The 25,115-nt window shown below is 42.6% G+C and overlaps 1 protein-coding gene across 1 annotated transcript in view; it reads right to left on the bottom strand.

Moving 5' to 3' along the window:
• Positions 1-24,669, bottom strand: part of CDH2 (cadherin 2) — a 116,564-nt gene extending 91,895 nt beyond the window's left edge. Inside the window, exons 1-2 of the mRNA XM_057367236.1 lie at positions 23,877-24,669; positions 12,537-12,648 (exon numbers count right to left, since the gene is read on the bottom strand). Of these exons, the coding sequence (XP_057223219.1) occupies positions 12,537-12,648; positions 23,877-23,951 (187 nt within the window). The 5' untranslated portion in view covers positions 23,952-24,669. The remainder of the gene's footprint in view (positions 1-12,536; positions 12,649-23,876) is intronic.
• Between the last annotated feature and the right edge of the window lie 446 nt (positions 24,670-25,115).

The following is a 25,115-nucleotide window of genomic DNA, read 5'->3' as shown; positions in this document are numbered from 1 at the left end:
TAACATGCATATGTGCTACTTTAGAGAAAACACTTAACACAAATCTTTTTCTTTTAGTTTTGTTTGGGTTTTTTCCCCTTGAAGAATGCAGACGATAATCAGCAGTGAAAGCTCAATCTATGCAAACATTAATTGGATTTAATGAATGCACAGTGATAAGAATTTGATTCAGGGTAGTACATTCCAAAGAACTTTKAGCATAAAAGACAATGCTGAACAAACCCCATAACAGCTCATGGAAGAAGTACTGGTGGTTGAAAAAACCATATCCTTGACCCACTGATAGAGTTCACATTTCTGTTAGTAAACAATATGCCTACAAAGGGCAGTTAGCAAGGTATCAGTGTGTCAATAAGTGAAAGATGTTTTATGGATTAGAAAATAAATAGATTAAAAAAACCCTGAAAACCAAATTTTAAATGTATGATCTTTGTTTTTTGTTTACCTTTTCCAACAACAGTTCTCATGCACCAGCTTTCTTGTATGGGTAGGAAGAAATCCTTCACTGTGAGGGTGGTGAGGCACTGGAACAGGCTGCCCAGAGAGAAGCTGKGGGTGCCCCATTCCTGGGAGTGTTCAAGGCCAGTCTGGAAAGGCCTCTGAGCAACCCAGAYTACTGAAAGTGTCCCTGTCCATGGCAGGGGGGTTGGAACTACATGGTCTKTAAGTTAYKTCCAACCCAAACCATTCTATGATTCTCCTTTGTAGAAAACCACCTGAGCAAGGCATTTAAATCAAGTTTAARAACCTTTACTACAYGCCACCAAAAATCTTMCAATATAAACACTACTAACATTTTAYGCATCCATTCTCTGGCAAAAGGGTTGAAAAAGAAATGGCTACACCACATAGCAGAAATTTTAATAATGAATAAATACTATCTAAATCCAGGAAAACTCAACAGAGAAGCTTCCACCGATTCAGCTATGTATTCATTATTATGTGCACAACTAGTTGATAAAACCAGAAAGAAATGAAGACAGGAAAAGATTTTATACCCACTCATATTATGTTACTAATATTTAAAMGCCACTCACTTGTGGAAGAAAAGGAATTTCTTTTTCCTCTTTTCATGTGCTTAAATTAAAATATGTTAAGTATATTAAGATAATATACTTAGTGTAACCAGTGAGCCACCATTATTAAAARCACCACACTGAAAACAAGTAACAGCTCACCCTTTACCCATGCATAATTTTGGTACAGGTGTGCTAAATACAGACACCAAAGTCTACTTACATGGATGTAGTGCTTGTATTTGATTGCCAGTTGACTTGTATTTGAATATCAATTTGCAAGCTAATTAGAGAACATTGCTTAGCCCATTTCAGAAAAATAGTGCTTCACCATTAACTGCAGTGCTATCTCACTAATTCCTTTAAAGACTGGCTTCGAACACCATCTTCATCTCCATTCAAAACAATTAGTGTACATTTATTTCACATTTTAAACTGCAGCGAATCAAATTTTTAAACACTTTAACAGATTGCACTGCTATTTTGATAGCTTTTATGTTACAAATTGTGCTTTTAGGGATTCTAACTTTCCTATTTAAGAGAATGTTAAATTGGAACTCACAGAGGGCCTTAAATAATTCCTCCTCTCTACAACCTGAGAGGCATATGCCATTAAGTTTCAAAACCAAACAAAATCTACTTCTGAAAGGCAGCATAGTGCAAAAAAAGAGCTTGCTCCTGCAGGCAAGAAGAGAAGATCATAATATTTGCCACTGCTCGCAGGTCTGCCAAAACAGAGCAGACACTGAAAAAGAATGGAAAAAAAATCAAAATGGGCCAGTTTCTGAGCTCTGCAGGCAGCTCAGAGGAGAAGGAGGTGCACCTGAGCCATGCTGAGCTGCTCCTCTRCCCAGAGCATCAGTGCCTAGAGGCAGGCAGGAGCTGCAGCCAGCAGGGTGAGGGATGGCAGCCACAGGCAGCGCTGGGTGTCCCGGGTCTCCAGCATTATCTGCAGTCAGGCTGGCAGGTCAATGGGATTGCTCACTGCCATCTGCAACCCAGCTACGAACCGCAGCACAATTCCCTGTTATGGCTGGGAACTGCTGGGATGCAGCAGGCATCAAGGGCAAGGGACGGCAGGGCACTGGTCCTCAGCTGCCCAATTCTGGAACATACTAAAACTGCAGGAAGARAGCTCCCAGCTGTACTGCAGAGAGAAAAGAGGGTGGAAAAACCTAACAGAGAATCTAACACAGTGGAGTTTCATTCAGTTATGATCTCCTTTTGTCTCATCACCACTAACACACGCCTCTTCTCATTAATTTATCTCTTTTTTCCACAGCAAGTGCCAGCAAATCAACAACGAAGCTGACCCAGAAGAGAACCAGCCCACCAGAAAAAGCAGGAATGGTTCTGTGAGAGATCATCTTGCTGATCAAACTCACTCATCCTGCAGCCACACCATGGTGATGTACTTGCACCACTGGGAAAGATTTACATTTTGGGTATATCCTCTTCTTGCTTTATTTAAGGAAAGATTTACATTTTGGGTATATCCTCTTCTTGCTTTATTTAAGGAAAGATTTACATTTTGGGTATATCCTCTTCTTGCTTTATTTAAGGTTGGTGTTTTCACATACACTTAAACTTCAAATCTATACATAGAATCTGAGAAAAAATATTGCTGGTACCAAATCACCTGTTACAAGCAGGCTATAAGATCACTTCATCTTCAAAAGGCTCTTCCCTGTGCATGTTCTGATCTTGGCTGAATACTCAGATAATTAAGGTTTTGGCAATTAGTATAAATGGCAAAAAAATTGGGGTACACCAGGTTATCATTTTGGTGTCAAGAAGGTCTGGTGGTTTCTCCTATAAAAGCTTCTCATCACTATGTGCCCACTTAATTCATGTTGGTGAGCTCCACCAGGTCTTCAGCATTTCCTTTTGGGTGGGTAATGGATGTCCATGACTAGTTCAAACTGGATGTCATGAGGAAATCTGAAAGTATTCCAAGATACTTTCCTTTTTCCRTTTTAGGAGGGTTTCTTCTGCCCTCCTCTTCCAACTAATGCAAAGTTTCTCTGCTCTTTTCTAGAGTTGTGGAAAACTTGTGCTTTCCTCTGCCCCTTGAATGACACCAGGGTTCATACCTCCATCCATTCTATCATCCTTCGTCACCTGGATTCTTCTGCTTCCATCCTTTCCCCAGTCTCAGCTCCATTTTTCACTCCAGAGTTTCAGTCCATTTATCCCCCAACATTATTTTCCCTGCCCTCTGGAGGACACATCAACCAGCGAGGGCATATGGAGAGGAGTAGAAGACCATCTGTGCTATGTTAAATTGCAAAGATTTAAAGGGTATCAAAGGCCAGTTGCTCCTTCTATAGTCTAATTAGAAGATAATAGCAAGTCTAGTAAATTCTATTTCCAGCCAAAATCCAACCCCGTTCCTTTGCACCGTCCTTCTGCTCCTTCTTTCTCCTGAGTTTAGCAAGGCTGGCTCTGATGCCTAGGACACGTGAAAGTTTGGAAGTGAATTCTTCTASAAGTTATTATTTCCAGAATAAAAAAATGCCCTCACACTGAGTGTCCTGAGTTCAATTAAAAGCAATTAATCTGCCTCACTGCATTCAACCAAAATCAGAGCAGTTCAAACTGTACTTGGATTTGTTGACTGACATCCAAGTCTTCAATGCAGTAGTATTTGATTTAATGTGGTCTTCAAGTGTTTAAATACTAGAAGTTTTTCTGTATTTAGTATGGTAATACATTTTGCAATAAAGGACATTTTCCTGTAATATCAGTTCAGTAGGATGCTCTCGTAGATTTGTCTTCCAGATTGTTAGAAAAATGACAAGTCAACAGAAGATGCATGGTAGTCTTAAGTGACAATCTGAAWGCCTAATTATAAATACCATTTTTTCACATTATGTATGCTAACACAGACGRCATCACCTGAGTTTCTGCTCCATGTACTACATATACACCACACAAAGAAACAATTCTTTTTTTTCATGCAGCTCTTGCATGCAACAGCACTTTTTCTTCTATAACTAAAAAAATCACCCATACCTAAGGGCACCTTTGCCTGTTGGGGAGGTTTTCTGCACAGCTTTGCAGCCACCATTCCTCCCAGCCTCCCCTAGAGCACTGGTCAGCATTGAAGAACACTCTAACTATAAGGTTTCCAGGAGAAATAATGGCCCCTTGGGAATCAGAGCCAGATGGCATAGTTTAAAATTGAACTGAGGCTACACTAAATGGTGTTARAAAGAGTATAATGCTAGACCCAGCTTCAGAGGGCAGAAACAAACATCCCCTTTGCCATCCTTCATTGAGCCCTGCTCAGAGCTTACTGAGGCAGCTAACAATTCTGCTGTCATAATTCAGATTTCTGCACACAGAAAGGACACTACATTTGAGACCCTCACAAGTAACCAGCTGAATATACGAAAAGGGAATGAGTACTAATTAATTCAGTGCATTCCAAGTAAATGCACCATAGACAGAAATTACAATCTGAACTGGACTAATTAACTAAAATAGTAATTTACGGATCTCTGAACACTGCACCCRTTCAAGACTTTTGTAATTTCTCTGCAAATGTATTTTTCTCTTTATCAAGATTAGTTTTAAGAGTCTACACAAGATGCAGAAACAGCACCCCTTTTCCAGGGAATTAGGGAGAATCATGTTTCTTCTTTGGAAAAAGTGGACAGAATTGTTCATTTAGGATTTAGCTACAAAAATGTATTTCTGCCTGTGATATAAACATTCCATTAAAAGTAAAAATTTTGTTTAGTACATGTTTGCAAGGTTTTTTTTAGAATTCCTCTTATCTAGAACTCAAGTGGTTAATTCCTTGATACTGGATATACAAATTGATTCACATAGTACAAACAATTCATGATAGCTTTACAGTCCACCAAGGGATAAGAGTTATGTTTTGGAAATGTTTGTCTTTTGTACACATCCATCACATCACTGCATTTCATTATTTATGCTTATTCTGTTTATATGTATGTAATGTTCAACATACAAGCTTGAAATGAGAAGATACCAACTTTAGTCAGTAGTTTAATATAAAAAGTAAAGTAATTTATCACATACAGGTCAGACAAAAAAGCAAGGAGTCACCCTATCAAATGGGGATATTACCACTGTTCAGCAAGGTGAATATATGCTATATATACTCTAGGATATATTCTATGTTTAAGTAGTTGGTAAAAGGGAATAAGGAAATGACATTTCAAAAAAAACCAGTCTCTTGCTTCAGCAAAAGAAAGCTCGAATTTTCAGGSGACAAGTATCTAAGAGTACATTAAGAGCTGGGTACGTGAATAGAGAACTGAGAGCAAAAACCAGGTACTGTGCTAGTGTAGTGAAAGCCACCAGAACCAGCTCTTCCAATCCAGCAGAGTAAACTCAAAACTGACATTGGATTTAGGATGCTGTGGGGTATGGAAAGAGTACAAACAGGAAAGCTGTTTAAGAAAAGATGGAAAGGATTAAGAAGGCAAAAAACAGAGAACTAGAATGCAACTGTAACATACAAKAAAACAAGTCACAGCTCACCAAGTAAGAGGAGCAAAATTGACTCTGCTTCTCACACAAGAGGGCAAAACTAAACCTACAAAATCATAAGCAGAACTGAGGGGAAAAAATATGTTACCAACAGAAGCTTCTGGAAAAAAAAAAAAATTCTCACTCCCACTAAGGCTTAAAAAGAGTAACTATGAGGATGGTAGGTTGTGGGGGGTTTTAAATTTTTTTTTTTGCAAGAGGGCGCAGGATGAAGAGTACAGGAAGAGAATTTCAGAAAACAATACATTTGGGAAGAACTGAAACAATTTTTCTCTAGCTTGCCAGGAGCTCATAGAGAGACCCCATACATCTGAGATTTTTTGGCTGTCTGCCTGGAAGGAACTTGTCAACTTGTCTTTTTACTTAAGGCAAGGAGACTTCAAACAAAGTGGTTACTATTTTCATTTTTTATAGAAAAAAACGAAACAAAAAGGCCAAAATTTTCTAATGGGGAAAGACTAATTTCCCTCATGGAAAATATGATTCTCCTAAGAACACTTTCCCTGCCTCTATAGTTAATGCACACTGGAATACCAAAGCCCCCAGTGTATGTTGCTATAGTAAGAATACAATTGTAGAAGAGCTATTTACAGCAAAGAAAGGCTCATAAGCCATAAAAGATGTGCTGTCGTCTTCAACTTTTGGCATTATGACTTTTTTTTAAAAGGAATTTTATTCTTAGTTGAATGATAGACATTTGTATAYATATGTAGAATAAAACACCAACAAAGCCAAGTGGCTTCACCCAGGACAGCCAGCATCCATGTAACCCTCCACCACATCGTGAAGAAATTTTAAGTTAGTCTTAAACACCAGGTCATGCCTGAGGGCCTCACTCGCAACAACAACACATTTCTGAGTTGTTTGAGACCAACTGGTATTTTCAACACATAACTACAAAGTAAGTCCATGGGAATGCAAAAATCAAGTTTTATCACTGAGTTTGAAAGCATCAAAACAAATGATATTTTCTAAGCATTTCACTGCTAGAGGAGAGAAGGCAGCAGGGACACCATAGCTCTGTTTAAGCCTACAAGGTCCTTGAGAAAAAAAAAAATCTGAGTGGGAGCAAAAGTGTACTCCAGATAAACTGGCTAACCCCGTTCATTTTACAGTTTCGTGAGCACTCAGTACCAGGCTCAAAGAGGAGAAAAGGCATAAGCGTGCCTTTTTTGGCAGAGCTGATGCTTACTCTGGCTTAAATGGCTCACGAAACTGCAGTGTTAATCATCCATAATCACAGCTTATCTCTGTGATCAACACCAAAACATTTTGTTTTATATCATTGTGCAATGCAACGACCTTAGAAATATTTTATCGTTACACAGCACTCGAAGGAATGGTTTAGGAATGAATTTGCTTAACAGAAAACTAAAGCCATGCATTTGGTAAAAGGGGAGACAATGTTAAAATAACATCTTTGAAAGATAAGAAACTGCTAYAATAATTATCAGAGCAAGAATCTTTAAGAAATTACTGTTAAAAAACATTCAAGTAACCTTTCGAGGTGAATGATTTTAGCTGAAAATGCTTTATTTGTATCTTAAAATTTGCAGGATATAGARTAAAGATTAGATAAACAGGCAGGACATATCAAACTGCCACAAGTACTTTTTCCTGGATGAACTACAAAAATGTGATAAAACCAGCACAAGCAAGGGCATTTAATATATTAAATGGAAGTCTTTCTTGACTTAACCTCTTCTTCTCTGAGTACTACATCTTATTTATCACTCTCCAAACAGTAATCACATTTTATTTACACAAACCAGTCATAAGTACTGTGCCTGTCAATTTGGGTTAGAGATCTACTTCTGTTAGGTGATGGCTGGAGACCTGTTTGCATATTACATATTTCCCTTTTTAGAAGTTGGAAGATTTGAGTCCTAAAATTATTCAAAGTCAGTTAACTCTAAAAGAGGCAGAGGTCCAAATAATTTCATGATTTTATTATTAGGACTTTTTTTGCAATGAATGAAGTTTCTTTAAATTCCACTTCTGAAATTATTTTCTTTTTTCTCCCTTTACAGAAATTAAGGTAGTGGTTCTGACCTCACCTAGTTCCGTGGTAGAAATCACCAAATTTCAATGAAGTCAATGAAGTATCAAGTGAAACAACACGTCAAACATATTAAATAAATTCAAAACTAGGCCTAGAGGACTCAGCTTAAATCTATCTAGTGACTTGAGCATAACTGTATGTTGAAGTCAGACTTGCTAGATGTTATATAACACAAATTTTAAGATACCCGCTTCAAAGAGTCTCCAAGGCTATGACCAATGAAGTCTCTTCCAGGGGAACACAGGACCGTGGGCCACTGGTGACACTACATCAGAAGGAGGCATTAGGGGACAGCCTATATGGTCCAGGTTACCTCCCACACAGCTCAGTCACCATCTCCAAAAGGAGYAGTTTCCAACTTCTGTGACTTCTCCTTTAGAATCATCTTTTCCGTTTCCTCATTCTGAAACCAAGGGCAACAAGGACAGCTCTCTTTCTCTTTTTCTCCCCTCTCTACTYACATGAATAAATGTAGAGGGTTTTTTTCCTTTTCTAATTTATGTTATTCTGAATATATTGCTGCAACTATTTTTCACATACTGGGATAACTAAACACCTGGATAACAACTGAATGTGTAGYTGCTTCTCATGCCCTCATGCACAAAAGAAAAAACTAGCAGATTCYGACATATTGTTCTAGCCTTATCAATGAGCAAAACCATTATGAATTATAYTAAAACGCAACAGGAACAAGTCTGATCCTCCCTCAGAAACATGCACCCCCTGAACACAGTATTAAAGAGAAACCTCTTCAAAAAACATACAGTATAGTGTAGTACAAAGAAATTTCCTATAATAGTGTTTTAAAAGCCAGATATCCTATGTTACTGTAACAACTGGAATGCAAAATTAGAGTTATCATATGATAACTCACATCATATGATAATTAGAGTTATCATATGATAACTCTAATTTTATTTAAGTTTTGCTAAGATGGAAGCAAAGAACTTAAGTGAAGTCTGTACCCCAGCATACTAGCCAAAACCAAATAAACAAGAAAGGTGTTAAACATGGTWATTTTTTTGGGCAGTATTTCAAGAAGCAACTTGTCCAGAAAGCATCAAATTAGGGTCAAATTAYTCTTCAGATATCTGAGATGTCCATAAAGCTTCTGTGCTGGTGGTATCAATGCACAAAACTAAAGAAAATTAAATTCTTATTCTCTAAAACATACAGAAAYTAGAATAAGCACCTACAAGGATATTGGAAGGTTATACAGGGAGAAAATTAAAGCACCAAAAACAAACAGAACACAGGGTAGCGACAGATTACTATTAAAGACGATTAAAAAAAATCTTTCTAGGAATCATCCACAAAAGGAGGGCACAGAACCTACATCCTTTATCAAATGTAGTGGGCAACATAAGGGACAAAAGAGGAGGAAAAGTCTGAGGTACCTAAGAGTCTTCTTTGCCTCACTCCAATAGTGAGACCCTACCAATTTTCTCTGGGTACCCAGTCCCCAATCTGGGAGACTGGAGCAGGGAGCAGAGTGAAGCCCCATAATCCAAGGGGAAATTGTCAAGTGACTTGCTGCACCACTTAGACACACACACAGGTCTGGGGGGCCAGATGGGAGGCACATGAGGGTCCTGAGGGAGCGGGCAGAAGTGCTCAGTTAGCCAATTTCCATCATTTATCAGCAGTCTTGGATAACCAGTGAAGTCCCAGTTGAACAGAGGTAAGCAAATGTGATGCACAGCCACAAGAAGAGCCCGAAGGAGGATCTGGGGAACTACAGCCCTGACAACCTGACCTAGGGGCTGGTCATGGAGTGAATCACCCTGAGTGCCACCGTGCAGCACATACAGGACAACCAGGGGATCAGGCACAGCCMATCTGAGTTCATGAAAGGCAGGTGTTGCTTGACTGACCTGATCTCCTATGACAGTGACATCCACGCAGTGGATAAGTGGAAGTCTGTAGATGTTGTCCAYCTTGACTTTAGGAAAGTCTCTGACTCCAATTACCACAGTATTCTGGAGAAACTGACTGCTCAGGGCTTGGATGAGTGCAGTGTTCGCTGGGTAAAAAAAAATAAAAACTGTGTGGATGGCCAGGCCCAGGGAGTGATGGTGAATGGAGTTACACTCAGCTGGTTACCAGTGGTGTTCCCCAGACTGAGGCCAGTCCTGCTTAATATCTTTACCAGTGACTGGGATGAGGGGATCAAGTGCAGTTAGGTGGGCAGGAATGCTGATCTGCAGAAGGGCAGGAAGGTAATGTAGAGGGGTCAGTGGCTTGAGACCAACTGCATGACCTACTACTATTTACAACTTCCTGAAAGCAGGTTGTAGCAAGGTGGGGGCTCATCTTTTCTTCCAGAAACAAGTGATAGGCAATAGAAAATGGCATCACCTCCATGGGGGATGTTCAGATTGGATATTCAGATKAATTTCTACAGCAAAAGGGTTGTCAAGCATTGGAACAGGTTGCCCAGGAAAGTGGAGTCACCATCCCAGGAGGTATTTAAAGGACATRTAGATGTGGTGCTTAGGGACATGGTTTAGTGGTAAACTTGGCAGTGCTGGATTAATGAATGGACTTCATGATTTTAGAGGTCTTTTCCAACCTAAATAATTCCATGCATTTAGATAGGCAAGGCAACCGATATCAGAATAAGGCACATACATGATTATCCCTCAGAAGCAAATGTCATGCAACTATACTTAACTTCCAGCATCATCTGAATCTAGTTTAATAACCAGAAAATAGGCTTTTGACAACAATAGTATTTCAAAATGACAGTGTAATTAAATTTAAGTCAAAGCTATGCAATGATGGACTGTATGTTTATGTGTAACCAGCAAATTATATGCTTTTAAGCATGTCAAAATTTTCAAAAGAATTAACCACTGCAGCAATTCAGCTGAGGAAATGGTGGTAGGAAAAAGACTCCCSCAGGTCATTTTTCAACCAGCTGATATGATGTGATACATACTGTTTGCTTCATACAGTCTTTCCAATTCCTACTTCCCTAAAATGTTATGCATTTTAATACCATTCAAGGACAAACCAACAGTCATGCTTCACTCACTTCTGAGAAGTAAGGGAAGGGACTGTGGGAATGGGATGAATAATGAGACAGGAAGTCAGTTTGTCATCCTATGTTAGTAGTTCAGACTCAGTTGAAGCTGATTAGACATTATCATCAGGTTTGCATGAGCAATGACAACAGACAATTCGTGGCCAGTCTACTGTGGTTCCTAACTGGTGGCAAAAGAAAAGGGAGCAGAAACAATCTGATTCCATACAGAGTAAAGAGAACTTTCATAGGGCAGAGTGGATCTCAAAACTTGCGTGATCTGCATTTCAAGAGGAACTGATGGCATGATAGTTAACCAGTAACAAATATTTGGTGGCTTCAAGGCAGCATCTTTGGCAAGCACTTGTCTGCTGTCCTGCTTCTGCCCCCCGCCCGTGTTGCTCATCACGTACCAAGGAGTTCTCATGCGGATGTCTATTACAGGAGTCTATAGGAGAGCCATCTATTAACTCCCATTTGGTGGGAAACTGAGGAATATTCTCTTTTCTCTTTATTAATTTCTCAATTGGCAGAACATTTACTTCAATACATAAATATCTAAGCCATACTTCATAAAAGGAAAGTCCGTGCTGGTAGAATATACTTCCTTGAAACTGAACAGAGAAAGCTTTAATAACTCAAGTTTAAATACACTAAAGCTAATCAATTCATCCTGCATGCAAGTTTCCATTATACTTCTAAGAAAGCACAAAACAGGTCTGTAAAATGTAATTAACGAGAGACGGTTACATACAGCATGTAAAATCAGGACTATAGYTTTTACTTCATTTGTTTTGCAGACTCATTAGAATTTTTTTTCATTTAAACGTCTCGAACTGTGTAGCCAAATATATATGTGAAAGAAACAACAAATTAAATTAAATCAGTCCTTATTTAAGCTGTATTTGTAACCATCTAAAACCGATGTTCTTAGTTCCACAATTTTGAAATTAGATTAAATAAATTATGTTAGTGGTTCAGAAAACAGCCAAAATTAATGCAGATTTTTAAAAAACATTGTACTTCTGCAAACTTGTATTCTGAAACTTAACCAGYTGAAAAATCTAGGAAATATTCAGAGCACCTACCTCTGTGCCCTACTCTATCCCTGAAAAATAGAGACACAAAAAGAACAATGAACTGAATTCCCCACCTGGACAACCTGTGGGCAGATGTACTGACTGCAGGGCATCCCCGGCGGAAGAAAGGGCTTGCACTGACCGAGCACAAGGCGAGCAGGTCATCCCCAGCCTGGGCACCGTGCCATTCAGATGCACGTAGGTGCCAGGGTGAGAGAGCAGTGCACTGTCCCTGAGACAGCCCTGGCACTGTCCTGCCTCTCCTGGCACGGCTCCTTACAGAGCCTGCAGTGCTGTGGTCACTGACCAGGGGCTCACAGACAACCACACTCTCATATTGCCATTACTTGCTTTCCATAAGTGTCTCTCCTCAGATTGCCACGAAAAAGCAGTAAGGGAACTGTCTCTGCATTAACATAAGCTCTAGGACTGGGTGCAACTGCAGCTCTGCTATGAGACGAAAAGCAGAAAGGAAATTTTCTTTACCTCCTCATACATACATGGGCTCTAAATACAGACTGACGACATACATATTGTCAGTGGTAGTGAAAAACAGTGTGAATGCTGTGCTGAGAACAGGAATCAGAGGACAATAATGGGAAATTTTGCAACACTCAGTGTTTTCAAATTACAGTCAGAGCTGCATGTGCTACCACTAATGGCAACAGATTTTCCAAGACCTGTGACAGTGATCAAGAAATAATCACRGAGCAGCTGATGTCCTTTCCTGCAAGAGTTTGTGTCCCATTTAAAGATGAAAATGCTCCACAACAACTTATAGTTACAACTACAGAAACATAAAAGTTCAAAATGTTTTCTAACAATACCATTGAGAAGAGGCTGTCCTCCATGTACACTCCTTGACACTACTGCACTGTGAACATCTTCAGGAAATCCAGTCTTGCATGACATATCTTCACAGGTTGCTTTTATCGGTGCCTGAAACAYAAGACAAAATTTATGTAATACTTACAACCCACATTCACCAGAGAAACATGCCAGTTGGCACATACTCCGCTTTGCCGCTGCCTTGTACAAGTGGAATCTTTGTTTCTGAACAACTGCAATTAGGACTGCGAGGGCAAAGGGTTAATCTTTCTGATAACTGGAATGGAAGGAACAAATCCCACTTGTCTGGTAAGATCTAAATAATACACCATCTTGATTCTTCTGACAACTGAACATTTCTACTAAACCAGACATCTAGACTGAAGGGGAATCGTAAGGGGAACAAAARCATTCCTTCCTCTGGAAATAAATGTTGCACAAAACCCATCTGCAATTTTTTCACAGCCAGATTACTTGAGAGGAACAACTTCAACCACTGTTTTAAAATTCTTTATTTRGAGTATTTATATATGAGGCTGCACCAGTACAAGTAAACTGAGACAAAATGTTACATTTGCAGTAACTTAACAGAACTTATATTTGTGTTAGCATTCAGATACCATATAAAGCCAAATGTTTCCAATGCAATCTCGTATTTCAAAGGGACATTAAGTTAAAAGGAAAGTAGCTCATTAAATTTGCACAATGGAAGAGCTGAGCCACTGAAACTGTTTGTTCTCTCACTTATTAAAAAAGTTTACCCTCAAATCACATTCTTAAAAGAGTTTCATAAATGCCTTTTTATTAAAAAATATAATACAGCATTTGGAAACTTGTTTGTTCTGTAGCCTTCCATGTTCAGAAGATACTTCTGGTAGCAAAGCTATTTTCCAGGACAGTTTGTTGCCTCTTTGGGAAAGAACAAACAAACAAAACCAAATATTTTCTGTGGCAAAGGACTCAGATTTCTTTTCAGTGGATTGGTTTGTCTCATGTTAGTGCTGCACAAGACTATGGCCTGCCTCACATGTGGCTAGATGACCATACATTGGCAAAATCCCTTTCACAGTGCACACAGCACAAGTCAGCTCCCACGCCAGCTTGGGCTGTGATAGATCCAAGAAATCGTGAGAGCCCTTGCACAATCTCAAACACACCTACACACCAAACAAAGGCCTATCCATGTGCATGCCCAGATGTAGGATATGGTCTTGGACAGCACAAGCAACTGCGTGATTATATCATACTGAAATCTGATCAAGACTTAAATTTAGATTTCCCTGTTGCTTTTTCAGGTGGGCTTCCATCAAGCAGAGCTACTCAAGGCTATGTAAGCATGTCTGCATACACTTGCAAAGAAAGCCCTACAGAAAAAAAAAAAAAAAAAAAAAAAAAAAAAAAAAAAAAAAAAAAAAAAAAAAAACAAAAGAAAGGAAGGGAGAAAGAGGAGATGATGCTGTTACACCCATTTGCCATAGTAACCTCAGGGAAAGAGAGCATTAAAGTAGAGGTGGGACAGGAGCACCTCAGACTACGAGGGTTTCCTCAAGGAAAAGGGACTAGAGAGAAGCACAAACTCCGCAGTGACACGAGTGACAAACTCAGCATGCAAACCCTATTAGAGTAATTTTATCGCCAATAGAAGGAGGCATTTGTAACCCACTGCACTGCGTTTACATCAAGAGATTCCTAACTTTGCAGCTCAACACTGACACTAGCATTAAAAAAAAAAAAAAAAGAAAACCCACAAAAATTTACTAACCCACAAGTTAATACACTATCCAGGTATGAGCTCAGTAAGAGAACATGTAATTATCAAGTTTCACTGTGGTGTGGGTTTACCTGTTACTTGAGTTCTACACAGGTATCTCACCTGTGTACTATTGTTTATGTACTTTAGAATGTTTACATGGAGACCCTGAAGAGAATTCAAATAAAACAACAGCTCAGCTACCACTGGACTACGTCACCTACGAAACTGGAACCTAGCTCTGCAGCTGAGTGCCAACAGTCCATCTACATATTGAGCTTTGAAGAAAAGAAGATGGCAAATAAAAAAACCCTAAAATTTCAACCAGTTTCTTCAGCTTTAAAACTCAAATCACAAGCTTGAAAGAATAATCCATAATTTGAAAGAAAAATAATAAGACTCATTGAAACTGCTGTACAAAAGGTGACTTCAAAGCAAACATGGTGGAAAAGGAAATGAAAAAATTTCATAGTTTCTTTGAAACAAAGGTATTGGCTGGGCAGCTGAGGAGGCAGCAGGATTTTTCACAAGTTTGCACCAATGTGCTTGGGAATCTTTCAGCCTTTCCAGTAATCTATATGTACTAWACAGCTCTTATAAACTGAAACAATGCCCACTGAAACAAAGGCTGGGGAACATGAATAGAGAGCCTTCTTTATTCTTTTATTTGCAGCCATCAATTTTATCCAGAAACAAAAGACTGTACTCTGCTCTCCAAAAACAGCCCTTTGTAAAGATTGTTTGAGAATAAAAACACAAGGGAAGGAAGAATTCAAATTTTCAGCAATTCTTAATCGCCCTGTGTTAAGCATTCTGAATTAAGTAGAAGTTGCAACTTCAGACACACTGGGTCATATCAAGTTCAGCCTAAGAGTACCGCAAGACTTAAACCATTTTAACTCTAAGCAAAGAAGGATGTTGAAATATTTTTATCCCCTTATCTGGGGCAAAAGGTGAAAGCTAGTGAAGATTATGGGACACATTATTATAATTTACAGGATTTTGTGTGATTAGTACAATTCCCAAGACACTTTCAAATTTAAGATAATATTACTTGCACATTCATCTACAGTAGGACACTGCTTTAAAAAAACAAACTTGTCTTTTAAGACAGAAAGCAATTACCTTAGCCTGTACACAYATAAAACCTACTCAGTGGAGTTACAAAGCCTTGAACTAGCTCAGCACTTGGAAWATTCTCCTCTCAAGTATTAACAGACTTTGCGACAGCAAAATAGAGTTACTTCTAAAAAACTACTCTGCTTTCCTCATCCTTTATGACTGGTGTAGCCATTTTTAACTGCTCAATGAGTGATAAGCATTACCATCTACAGATGCGACAGAGCTAGTCACACATGGTATCAGATCATGCATATAAACTACGTACTGTGGATCTCAGATTAAATGCAACAGGAAAACTGCAATTATGAAGCAACATGATGTAAATTAGAAGCCTTCTGTCAAAACTGTTATTCAATCAATTAAAAKAATTCACTATTTTGATATGGTTAGGCAGTTAAGCCTACAGTTTTGATACCCTGCTCCTCTGCAACTTTAGTTTCATCGCTAGATATGAAATCTGTGGCTTAATTACAAGGTTGYATTCCAGCTCGATTTAAAAAAAAAAACAAAACCAAAAACCAAAACTAAAAATACTGGTAACAATCTGYTTACAGTCCCAATCATATAATTCTAAGGAATTCACATTTACATCTTTTTCTAAACACCACCGGTAAAATCTTCCAACATTACAGGCCTCAAAGTTTTACAAAGTTTCTAACTGAAAAAAAAGAACCAGGCCAGGCAGAGCTTTTTTACTAGCACTAACAGATCTGGACTCACAACCCCCTCCAATTTCCCTTGTTTCTAAAAAGCAGACACATTTAAAATATAATTCCAAATATCTGGAAACATCCATTTAAAGAAACATCTCTTTCAAAATGAAATCTCACCACCTCCTCTGCATATACCATGCACCACTGGACTTCAGCAGTAGCTATCAATCTGAAATACCCAAGTCTCTTCTACTGTTTGCATCCACATGTATTACAACACAAGATTTCATAGCAGCAATTGTACCAAAATGCAAGACAAGTTGTTTGGAAGGCTGCTTTCTTTTATAATCAACATAACTTACTCCTATAGGAAAAGAAGCCTAGGTAGTAAAATGAGAAACCAAGGGGTATGCATCAAAGAAAATACCATACAACGGTGTAACTGAACATACTATGGCTACCAATTGCCAAGTCTAGCAAATTCACAGGACAATATCGTGTGAGGTTCAAAACAATGTCTGAAATAATTATATGTATGATAAAGCAAGAGYGGGGTATTTGAGCTCTTCCTCTTTAATAACCAACATTAATTTGCAATTACAACAGCAATATTCAACTTAAGCATAGATCACAGAAACATTTGTGACAGTGTTTAAAGACTGGGTGTTTCTTCATTAATTTAAAAGCCAAGATGGTACTCAATACTCACTTGYAACTTAGGTTGCAACTCTAAAAATTGTTCTGTCCATTTTTACTTTTGTGTACTGACATCTGACACAATGGGATATGCTGTATGAGRTGGTGTTATTTAATAACAAATTTCTACTTACTGTCCTAAGGCATAAGAAAGATACCCTGCAGGATAATAGAAACGTCTCCGAAAAGCTACAGATGCTGGAATTCAAAATGTTCAGCAACTCTGTCTTAAATCTCCAACTTGCTGCAAACAAAGCTGCAATAGTTTATACTCTCACAGTACTCAGTACTTCAGCAAATGTAGTCAAGTACAATTTGTTTTCAACCATAGAGTACAACTAGTACAAAAAGAAAAGTGCCTTTCATTGAAATTGTTCTGGAAGCCAAAAGCTTCCAAAGTGGGTGCCAGGCTACATCCTCCCAGAGGTCATTCAGTTACAGCAGAAGGGGCTTTCGTTATACCTTCTTCACTTCTTATCAGCACTCTACTTCATGAACCACGAGATTTTACACAGAAAATCTAATTTCTTAAACCAACACTTAGAGCTCTCAAGCACCTTCCCAAGTAACAGAATCTGCAGCTTTTGTGCCCRCATCTGGTTTAAAGTAATTTGCCTTTAATCACCAAAGGTTCATGGAAGCATACAATGCCTTGGGTTGGAAGAGACCTTAAAGGGTCATCTACATCCATTCTCCCTGCTCATGGGCAGGGAYACCTTCCATTCAACCAGGCTGCTCAAAGCCCCAGCCAAGCTGGCCCTGAACACCTCTAGGGATGGGGCATCTACAACTTCTCTGGGCAACCTGTTCCAGTGCCTCACCACCCTCCCCATGAAGAATATCTACCTACCGTTTTTCAGTTTGTAGCCATTCCTACTTGTCCKATCACTACAAGCCCATGGAAAATGTCTCTCCCCATCCTTCTTTTAGGGGTCCTTCAGGTACTGAAGACCAAAATTAGGTCACTCCTTCGTTCCACTCTGAACAGAGTTCTCTCACCTCTTCCTCAGAGGAGAGGTGTTCCATCCCCCTCTGATCATCTTTATGACCCTATTCCAGACTCACTCCAATAGGCTGACGTCCTTCCTGTGCTGAGGATCCCAGACTTGGACACAGTATTACAGGTAGGGTYTCACCAGAGAGGAACAGAGGGGCAGAATCCCCTCCCTTGCCCTGCTGGCCATGCTGCTTTTAATACAGCCCAGGACTTGTCTGGCTTTTGGGGCTTTAAGCATGAAATGCTGGGTCATGTCCAGCCTCTCATCCACCAGCACCACCRAGCCCTGCTCTGCAGTGGTGCTCTGGATCTGTCCATCCTCCACCTCTACAAACCATGTTCACAGCCTATCCTGTTAACCCCCACTGGGAGATGATGTTCATTTGATTTATTAAAAATTGAGACAATTACTTAGCATATCCCACACAGCTCAAAGCCATAAAAYCCAAGTGTGGACTTTCCCCCTCCCTCAACTAGAAGAACATGGGAGTGGCTGCATCTTCCAAAACACATGGTTCCTCAGGTTAAACCACAGCTCAGAGAAATGTATCTTAAAGTTTCAACTGGAATAACTAAACCTCTACAAACAAAATTGCTGTACATTCGAATTACATTGTTTTAATCACAAAAAAAAGAAAAAAAGTCCTGTATTTGACCATACGGTCTAATTTCTCTACAAGAAACTACTTCACTCTGATTTTATAACAGCCATTGTATTGCTCACACCAAACCCACAAAGTTGTTGCTATTCAATAGAGGAAGATGCTGCTTTTTCCTGACCTTTGGGGAGGCCTTGCAAGGCCTCTTTGGGGGGATCACAAAATTTTAACTATGTCTTCAGCTGCTGGGTGATAATTATATGCTAATTATAAGGAATGGGAGAGTCCCTAGAGGAGTCTGTTGGTAAAAATATATTTTTTAAATATGTCAAGGAGTGCCTAGAGGAGAGGATAAACGCGCCTTTTGGAAACACGGTATTTAATTAAATACATGAATACTGACTAAAACCAAATAGTTTAAGTGAAATGCTGAAAAGATTTGGCAGTGAAATACCTTCCATCTTGGAAGCTGCTGATCCTGTATCTGTTTTCATACGCCATTTAAAAATAGAAAGTCTAATTTCCCTTCTTTATTCAGACAGAGCTCCCATCATCTCTTAACAAGAACTGCAGGATCAAATAAAATGATGAATCACACACATTTGGGTTATATACCCCTCRAGGTGAGTAGCAACATGGTCCAACCCCATGAACCAGGTGAAAAAGATTCCTCTCACATCACTCACAAACTACAAATGGACTTGAGCAAAGTACAGATATTCCTTAACTCATCCTGCAACAATGTACAGTACGTTTCTTTCAAGATTCACCTCATTGTACCCCAGTGTTAACTTGGCCAATGAGTGAGTCTCAGTCCAGTGGTACGTCAGAAGTGCTTCACCACTGCTCCTGCAGAAAATGTCAAGTACTCCTTTTGCCTTCATTACTCTCCACCCAAAGTCTGAACAATACTCTGAGGCACATGGTGAGACTCTTGGAGATGGTGCTGTGCAGAGCCAGGAGCTGGACTCGATGATCCTTGAGGGATCATTGGATTATTCCGTCATCTGTCTCACTGAACCCTATGCACAAGTAGTGMCACAGGGTTAGTGGAAGCACACAGGCTATTTGGAAGGCCACTATGGGTTCTTCCTACCCTTTACAACAAAAACTTAAAATAAAAATTCCAGAGAACATTAGAGATTGCAGTCTTTGGGGAATGGACTTGTGCTTTGTGGGTGTACATTGTTCAAAATAATTTACATTCTTGTCTTAATGGGAATGCTGGTAAGTACCAAAACTATTCCAAGCTTCCTAAACTTTTTTGTCAACCTGAAAAAGCACTTACAAAACCAATGAAAAACAGAGAGTTTAACTGGTAAATGATTCTGTGAAGCAGGAAAAGCCATTCAAAAATTCCTCMTCCTTACCACATGACAAGTCCCTTACACAATACTGTCTGTATTGAGTAAAAATAACTTTACTCRCAGCTTCCTCAAGCTATTTTTAAATATAAACATGCAATTCTGTCACAACTAAATTGTTTCGTGTTAGTGCTCAGTTATTAAAAAAAAAAGTAGTAAATTAAATTATTGATAYAAAAGCATCAATGAAACCAAGGAAGATAGAACATGACAGGGTTCTTCCAGTGACGTTTCTGGGAGGTCCTCCAACTTCTAGAAACAGAAAAATAACAGATAGGAAGTTTTTGAATTACATGCTCTTGACTAGATGTAGTTCACAAATATGGTAATTTTKGGCAATATTTTAGAAGCTGGTGTCATAAAACTATACATTCACCTTTCTAGCATGCTGAGCTACATGCCTAGGTAGCAGTACTACCCAGGAAGAGAGAGACCAGTTGAAGGCTCTCTAGAAACACATATTTATTAAAAATACACCAACTGACAACACRGGAATATACACCTTCTGGTACATAAGCAGAATACATATTTCTGAGCTTGCCACAATACCTGCCCAGACAATCAGAATTTTTCAATACACAAAATCTCCTGTTTTATCAACCAACAATTTAAATTTGAAAAGCTAATTAAATTACATTATCTGCCCTATAAGGGATGTAAAAATCAGTTTTAAAAAAAGTATTTTCACAAAATATATTTAARTAATATTCATTTAGTATCCAAAGACATTCGGCTCTGCAATTATCTGAATTTTGAAGATGTGTCAGGGATATCACTATCACCCAGACTAGACAGACAAGGATTGGAGAGCTCTCTGCTGAAATATCTTGGCCACATTTAACTTTTCCAATAGATCCTTTGAAGACAAAGCAGAATCAGAACACAAAGATCTACACCCAAAAAGGCTGAGGTACTCACATAACTACCCTGGTCTGAGGCTTATGAGATGTGTTATAAAATGCATTCAATTCACTACATTCAGTTCAATTTGAAAGGAGTTAATGGTGTTGGGGACTGTTAATGGAATCGTTAATCAGAGATAGCCTAAAACTCGTTGTTTATACAGAAAAAAAAAAATCTCAGACACAGGTATATTGTGAGAGACAGAAGATGTACCCACAATAAGGAATCTTGCTTGTTTCTGTACAAATCCACATTAATATTCCTCACCCCAATTCTCCCAGTGACTACCRCTGCTGGGGGTAATTACTAGAGGGGCAGAGCTGGCAAGAAATGCCACTGCCGGATTCTCGGCTGAGGCAGCTTAGCAGGAGTGTCATTTAGGGTAGTAGCTTTATCACCTGGATACATGCGCTAAGACCTGGAATGAGACCAAAATTGCCTGCAGAGGGTAATAACTTACGTCCTCTGTCATCATAATTTGAATTCAAACCAGTCACCTAAGCTTGAAAGGTTCCAAAGCTGCTTTATTGTTTATTTGCTTTTGATTTAGAAACGGACAGCATCCACAGAGTGATTCAATCAGCTTATATTTCAAAAAAAAAATACCCTTTCTGAGCACTCTATTTCTACTTTGTGTTCTGGTTTATTTCTATCTGTAATTTCATTCCTGTAAACCCTGTAAACTAGCTTTCCCATTCCTGGATKGGAATTGCTGTTTTAGCCAGAAAAACAAGACCCACTCCTTTCATCCTCTCTTCGGTCAGGATTTTTTTCATGTAATACTTCCAGACTCATACTGATACGCTAACCAGCAAAATAAAGTGCAGTTTTCACTCCTTTCTTTCTTGTGCAGGTTACACATTGCCAAAACTCTTAAACTGTATTTCCTGTACATAAACAATGTCCACAGATCTGCCTTAAAATCTGGTTCCAGTTACAATCTKTCAAGTAATTCCATAATGACAGCTTTTCTACACCACTAATAAATAGCAAAGTGACTAATAACTCTAGAAAATGTAGGTAGATAATGTTGCATGGGAGAGAGGAAAAGCTAATTGAAAAGGTTCAAYATTTCAAAAGAGCCTGATACAGATAACCTCATACAAACCAAAAGTAGTAGGCATGACAGGAGGAAAAAAAAGTTAGCACTTCACCTAGCTGGTGAAGGTTCCCGCAGTACGCATGATGGAAGAGGGTGGGGGGGTAGGACAGTTTTTAAAATGACAGGGTTGCACAGACACAGGTCTATAAATCTGATTTCATACCCAAGTTCCAATTTTGTTACACACTATTAAAAATCAACCCTAACCTGATTTAATGGAYACCCAAACAAGGGGGAAATTGGATTCCCCAACCGTAACGTGCCAGTGACACCGAGTGATACATAAAAGCAACACGGCTAGTTCCCGTCCTTAATTCATAGCTTGTGCTTCAATTTCAAACCTGCCTTGGGTAGGGTAAAAAAAAAAAGATGAATAAAAGCTTACTGCAGATTTTGTGCTTTAAAGATTTATTGAGATAGGAAGTCTAAACAGAACTGAAAGCACACACAGTAAACAGCACATAAGGACTTAAAAAAAAACCACACCAAAAAAAACTAACCCAACACAACAACAGCCGGTAAGTGGCACACAAGTTTCTGAACAGGGTGTCTGCTATCACATGCAGCCGCTCATGCTCAGCCGGACACTCCCGTGTCACGCCAGCCAGCCTGCTTCACGTCCTCCTAAGACTCAAGGGAAAATCCCAGGCTGCCGTGCAGCAGCGTTTCAGCACCTCGCTCGCCCGGTGCAAGTCATCAGCCCCCGAGAGTGCCTCAGAAACTGCGTGAAGGACTCAGCTGCCCGGGGAACTCGTGAGGGGACGGGAGCGTCAGAGAGACGGAGATGCGGAGACGGGAGGCCGGGCGGGCTCCTCCCGCCCCGGTGCGGCGCAGGCAGCGGGGCCGCACCATGGACAGTGGCTGCTGCCGCCCGCCGCCTCCCCCTGCCCTGCGCCAGCCGCTGCGGGGACTGCGCGGCGGGAGGGCGCCCTGCCTGCCCGGCACCCCGGCCCCGCCGCCGGCCTCGCCTCAACCCGCTCCCCCGGCCCGACAGAAATGCCCCCATCGTAAATACCATTAAGAGGCGATGATCTGCGCCATCTGTCCSTCGGACTTACCGCCCTCTCCACCCCCGGCGGCGCGCCGGATACGAGCTCAGAGAGCACAAAGCGAACGGGGAGCCCACCGGGTGCCSCGGCTCCGCGCCCGCTCCGGACACCCCTCGCCGCCGAAGGGGAACCCAACTACCGCCCCGCAGGAACTGGCCCCGCTACCCCAACGGGATCCATTTTGTCGTCTCCCCGTCCTCCCCACACGCTCCCCGTCGCTCCCATCTCGCTCCAGACCTCCACTTTCTGCACCTCACGGAGGGCAACACACAGCGGCGAGCGGCGCTCGGCGCTGACCCGCGACCACCTGCCCGGGACCCCGTCACTCGCCCGCCCGGAGCGCCCCGGCGAGGCCGCCGGGGGGAGGCAGCAGCAGGACTTTCATAATAATAAATTAAACACTTCGGGGCCCGAGCCTGTCCCAGTGGAAATTCCCGTTAGCGGCAGGGGGTGGGGAAGCCCAGCGCCAGGCGGAGGCTGATTAAATTCTTCCCGGGGAAGGGATTAGCGGGCGAGGGAGCCGGGGGTAGCGGAGGCGCGGGGGCTGSTCTCTACCCCGCACCTCTCTGGCACCCCAGCCTGCGCTTCCTCACGCGGGGCGAACGGGGAATGTTCGCTCCGTCCCCGCTCCGGTAGTTTGTCCCCTGCGCCCGCGGCGGGGCCGAGCTCCCGTGCTCCTGCCAGGCGCGCGGGTACCGGCCGGCCCCCCCGTCCCGCGGCACCTGCTCTCCCGGGAGCCAAGGGGGATCGGCGCCCCATCACCTCCCGTGTCTCGGGGACTGCCCTCTCCCTCCCAGCCGGCCCCGGGCAGGAGCTCCCCCCTCTCTMTGTCCCCGGGGCGCGGAGCCCGGTGGCGGGGCTGCCCCGAGCAGGTGGCTCTGCGCGAGCGGCCACGAGCTACCCCGGAGCAACCCGGTGGCGGGGCAGCGGCCGCTCCCTCCTTCCGAGACCCCTTTCCCGAGACCCCCACCACGAAGCGAAGCCAGCCTGCACCCCCCCCCACCCCCCCCCCCCCCCCCCAGCTCTCCCGCCTTCCCCGGGCATCGCCGCCCGCAGGGGAACAAAGAGCCGCAGCCCGGCCCGCTCCCCGCCGGCGGTGCTTACCTGCTGCAGGGCCGCCAGCAGCATCAGCGCTAGCGGCGGCAGGATCCGCGGCGGCGCTCCCGCTACCCGGCACATGGAGGCGAGGAGGGGCGGCGGCAGGGCGGCCCCCAGCAGTTCCGGAGCGCGGCTGGAGCCCGCGGAGCGGGGCGAGGGGAGCGGCGGGGAGGGTCGGGCAGCGGCAGCAGCCGGGAGCTGCGGTCGGCGTCTGCCCCCGCCTGCCGGAGCCGGCTGCCGCTCTAGCTCATGGGCAGCGATGCAGCGGAGGGAGAGAGAGCGGGGGGCGGAGGATGGGTGAAACTCAGCTCTGGGTCAGCCTGCTTGTCTCTCTGCCGAGCCCCCTCCGCGGTGCAGAGGGTGGGCAGGGAAGAGGAGGAGGAGGATGGGCGAACAAAAGGCTGGGAGATAAGAAAGAAGTAGTCGGTGCTGCTGCTGCGAGGCCGGTGCGGCGGCGGCTCCCCTCGGCTTGCTGCCTTCTCCACGCCTGGATCGTGCCCGCCTCGCTCCTCCCGCCGGTGCCCCCCAGCGAGCTCGGGCAGGCGGCTCCTCTCAGCGCCTCAGCCCAGGCACGSCAGCACCGCCGCTTCGCCGGCCCCAGCCCTGCTGCATGCTCGCCCCGCACTTTCTCTCTCCCTCTTTCTTCTCCTCCCTCCACCCCTCCCCCTGCAGGCAAAGCCCTCCGCCGAAGCACAATGATAACAATACCCCAGCAGCCTCTGCCTGCCGTGCGCCTGTCTACGCGCTCGCCCGGTGCCTGCCTGCCTGCCTGTCTGCTGCTGGCAGCTCCCTCTCCGCCTCCCGTCGCTCCCTGCCGGCCGCACGGCCAATGGGAACGGCACGGCACATTGAGCGCCGGGGAAATTCGCCGCTGTGCCTGCGAATAGTGCTGCCCCTCCTCGGTCCCCGGAGAGCGGGCGCTGGGGGCAGCGGGGCGGACACCAGYGCCCGTTGACACTGCAACGCCAACAGCTAAAGAGCGGGGGAGCGAAATAAATTCAAACCCGCACACTTGGTGTACTRCAATGGTTTGGGGGGCGACAACTTTTCGGGGAAGGAGGGATCCGTCCCCGCCGTGCTCGGTAGGGGACAGTCGGTGCAGCGAGAAGCTGCCGGGCCGCCGCTGGTGCCCAGCCCGGGGGCCGTGGGACAGCCCACCCCGCCGCCCGGTGCTGGTGGCTCGGCAAGTTCTGCTCCGCTGTTACTGCTTAGCTTTTATTTTTTTTTTCTTTAGCTTTTTTTTTT

Source organism: Malurus melanocephalus, unplaced genomic scaffold (assembly GCF_030028575.1).
Source record: "Malurus melanocephalus ecotype Western Australia unplaced genomic scaffold, MMel_1.1 scaffold_76, whole genome shotgun sequence".
NCBI classification, from domain to species: Eukaryota; Metazoa; Chordata; class Aves; order Passeriformes; family Maluridae; genus Malurus; species Malurus melanocephalus.
The sequence above is the reverse complement of the archived record's forward strand: the minus strand, read 5'-3'. Positions and strand labels throughout refer to the sequence as shown.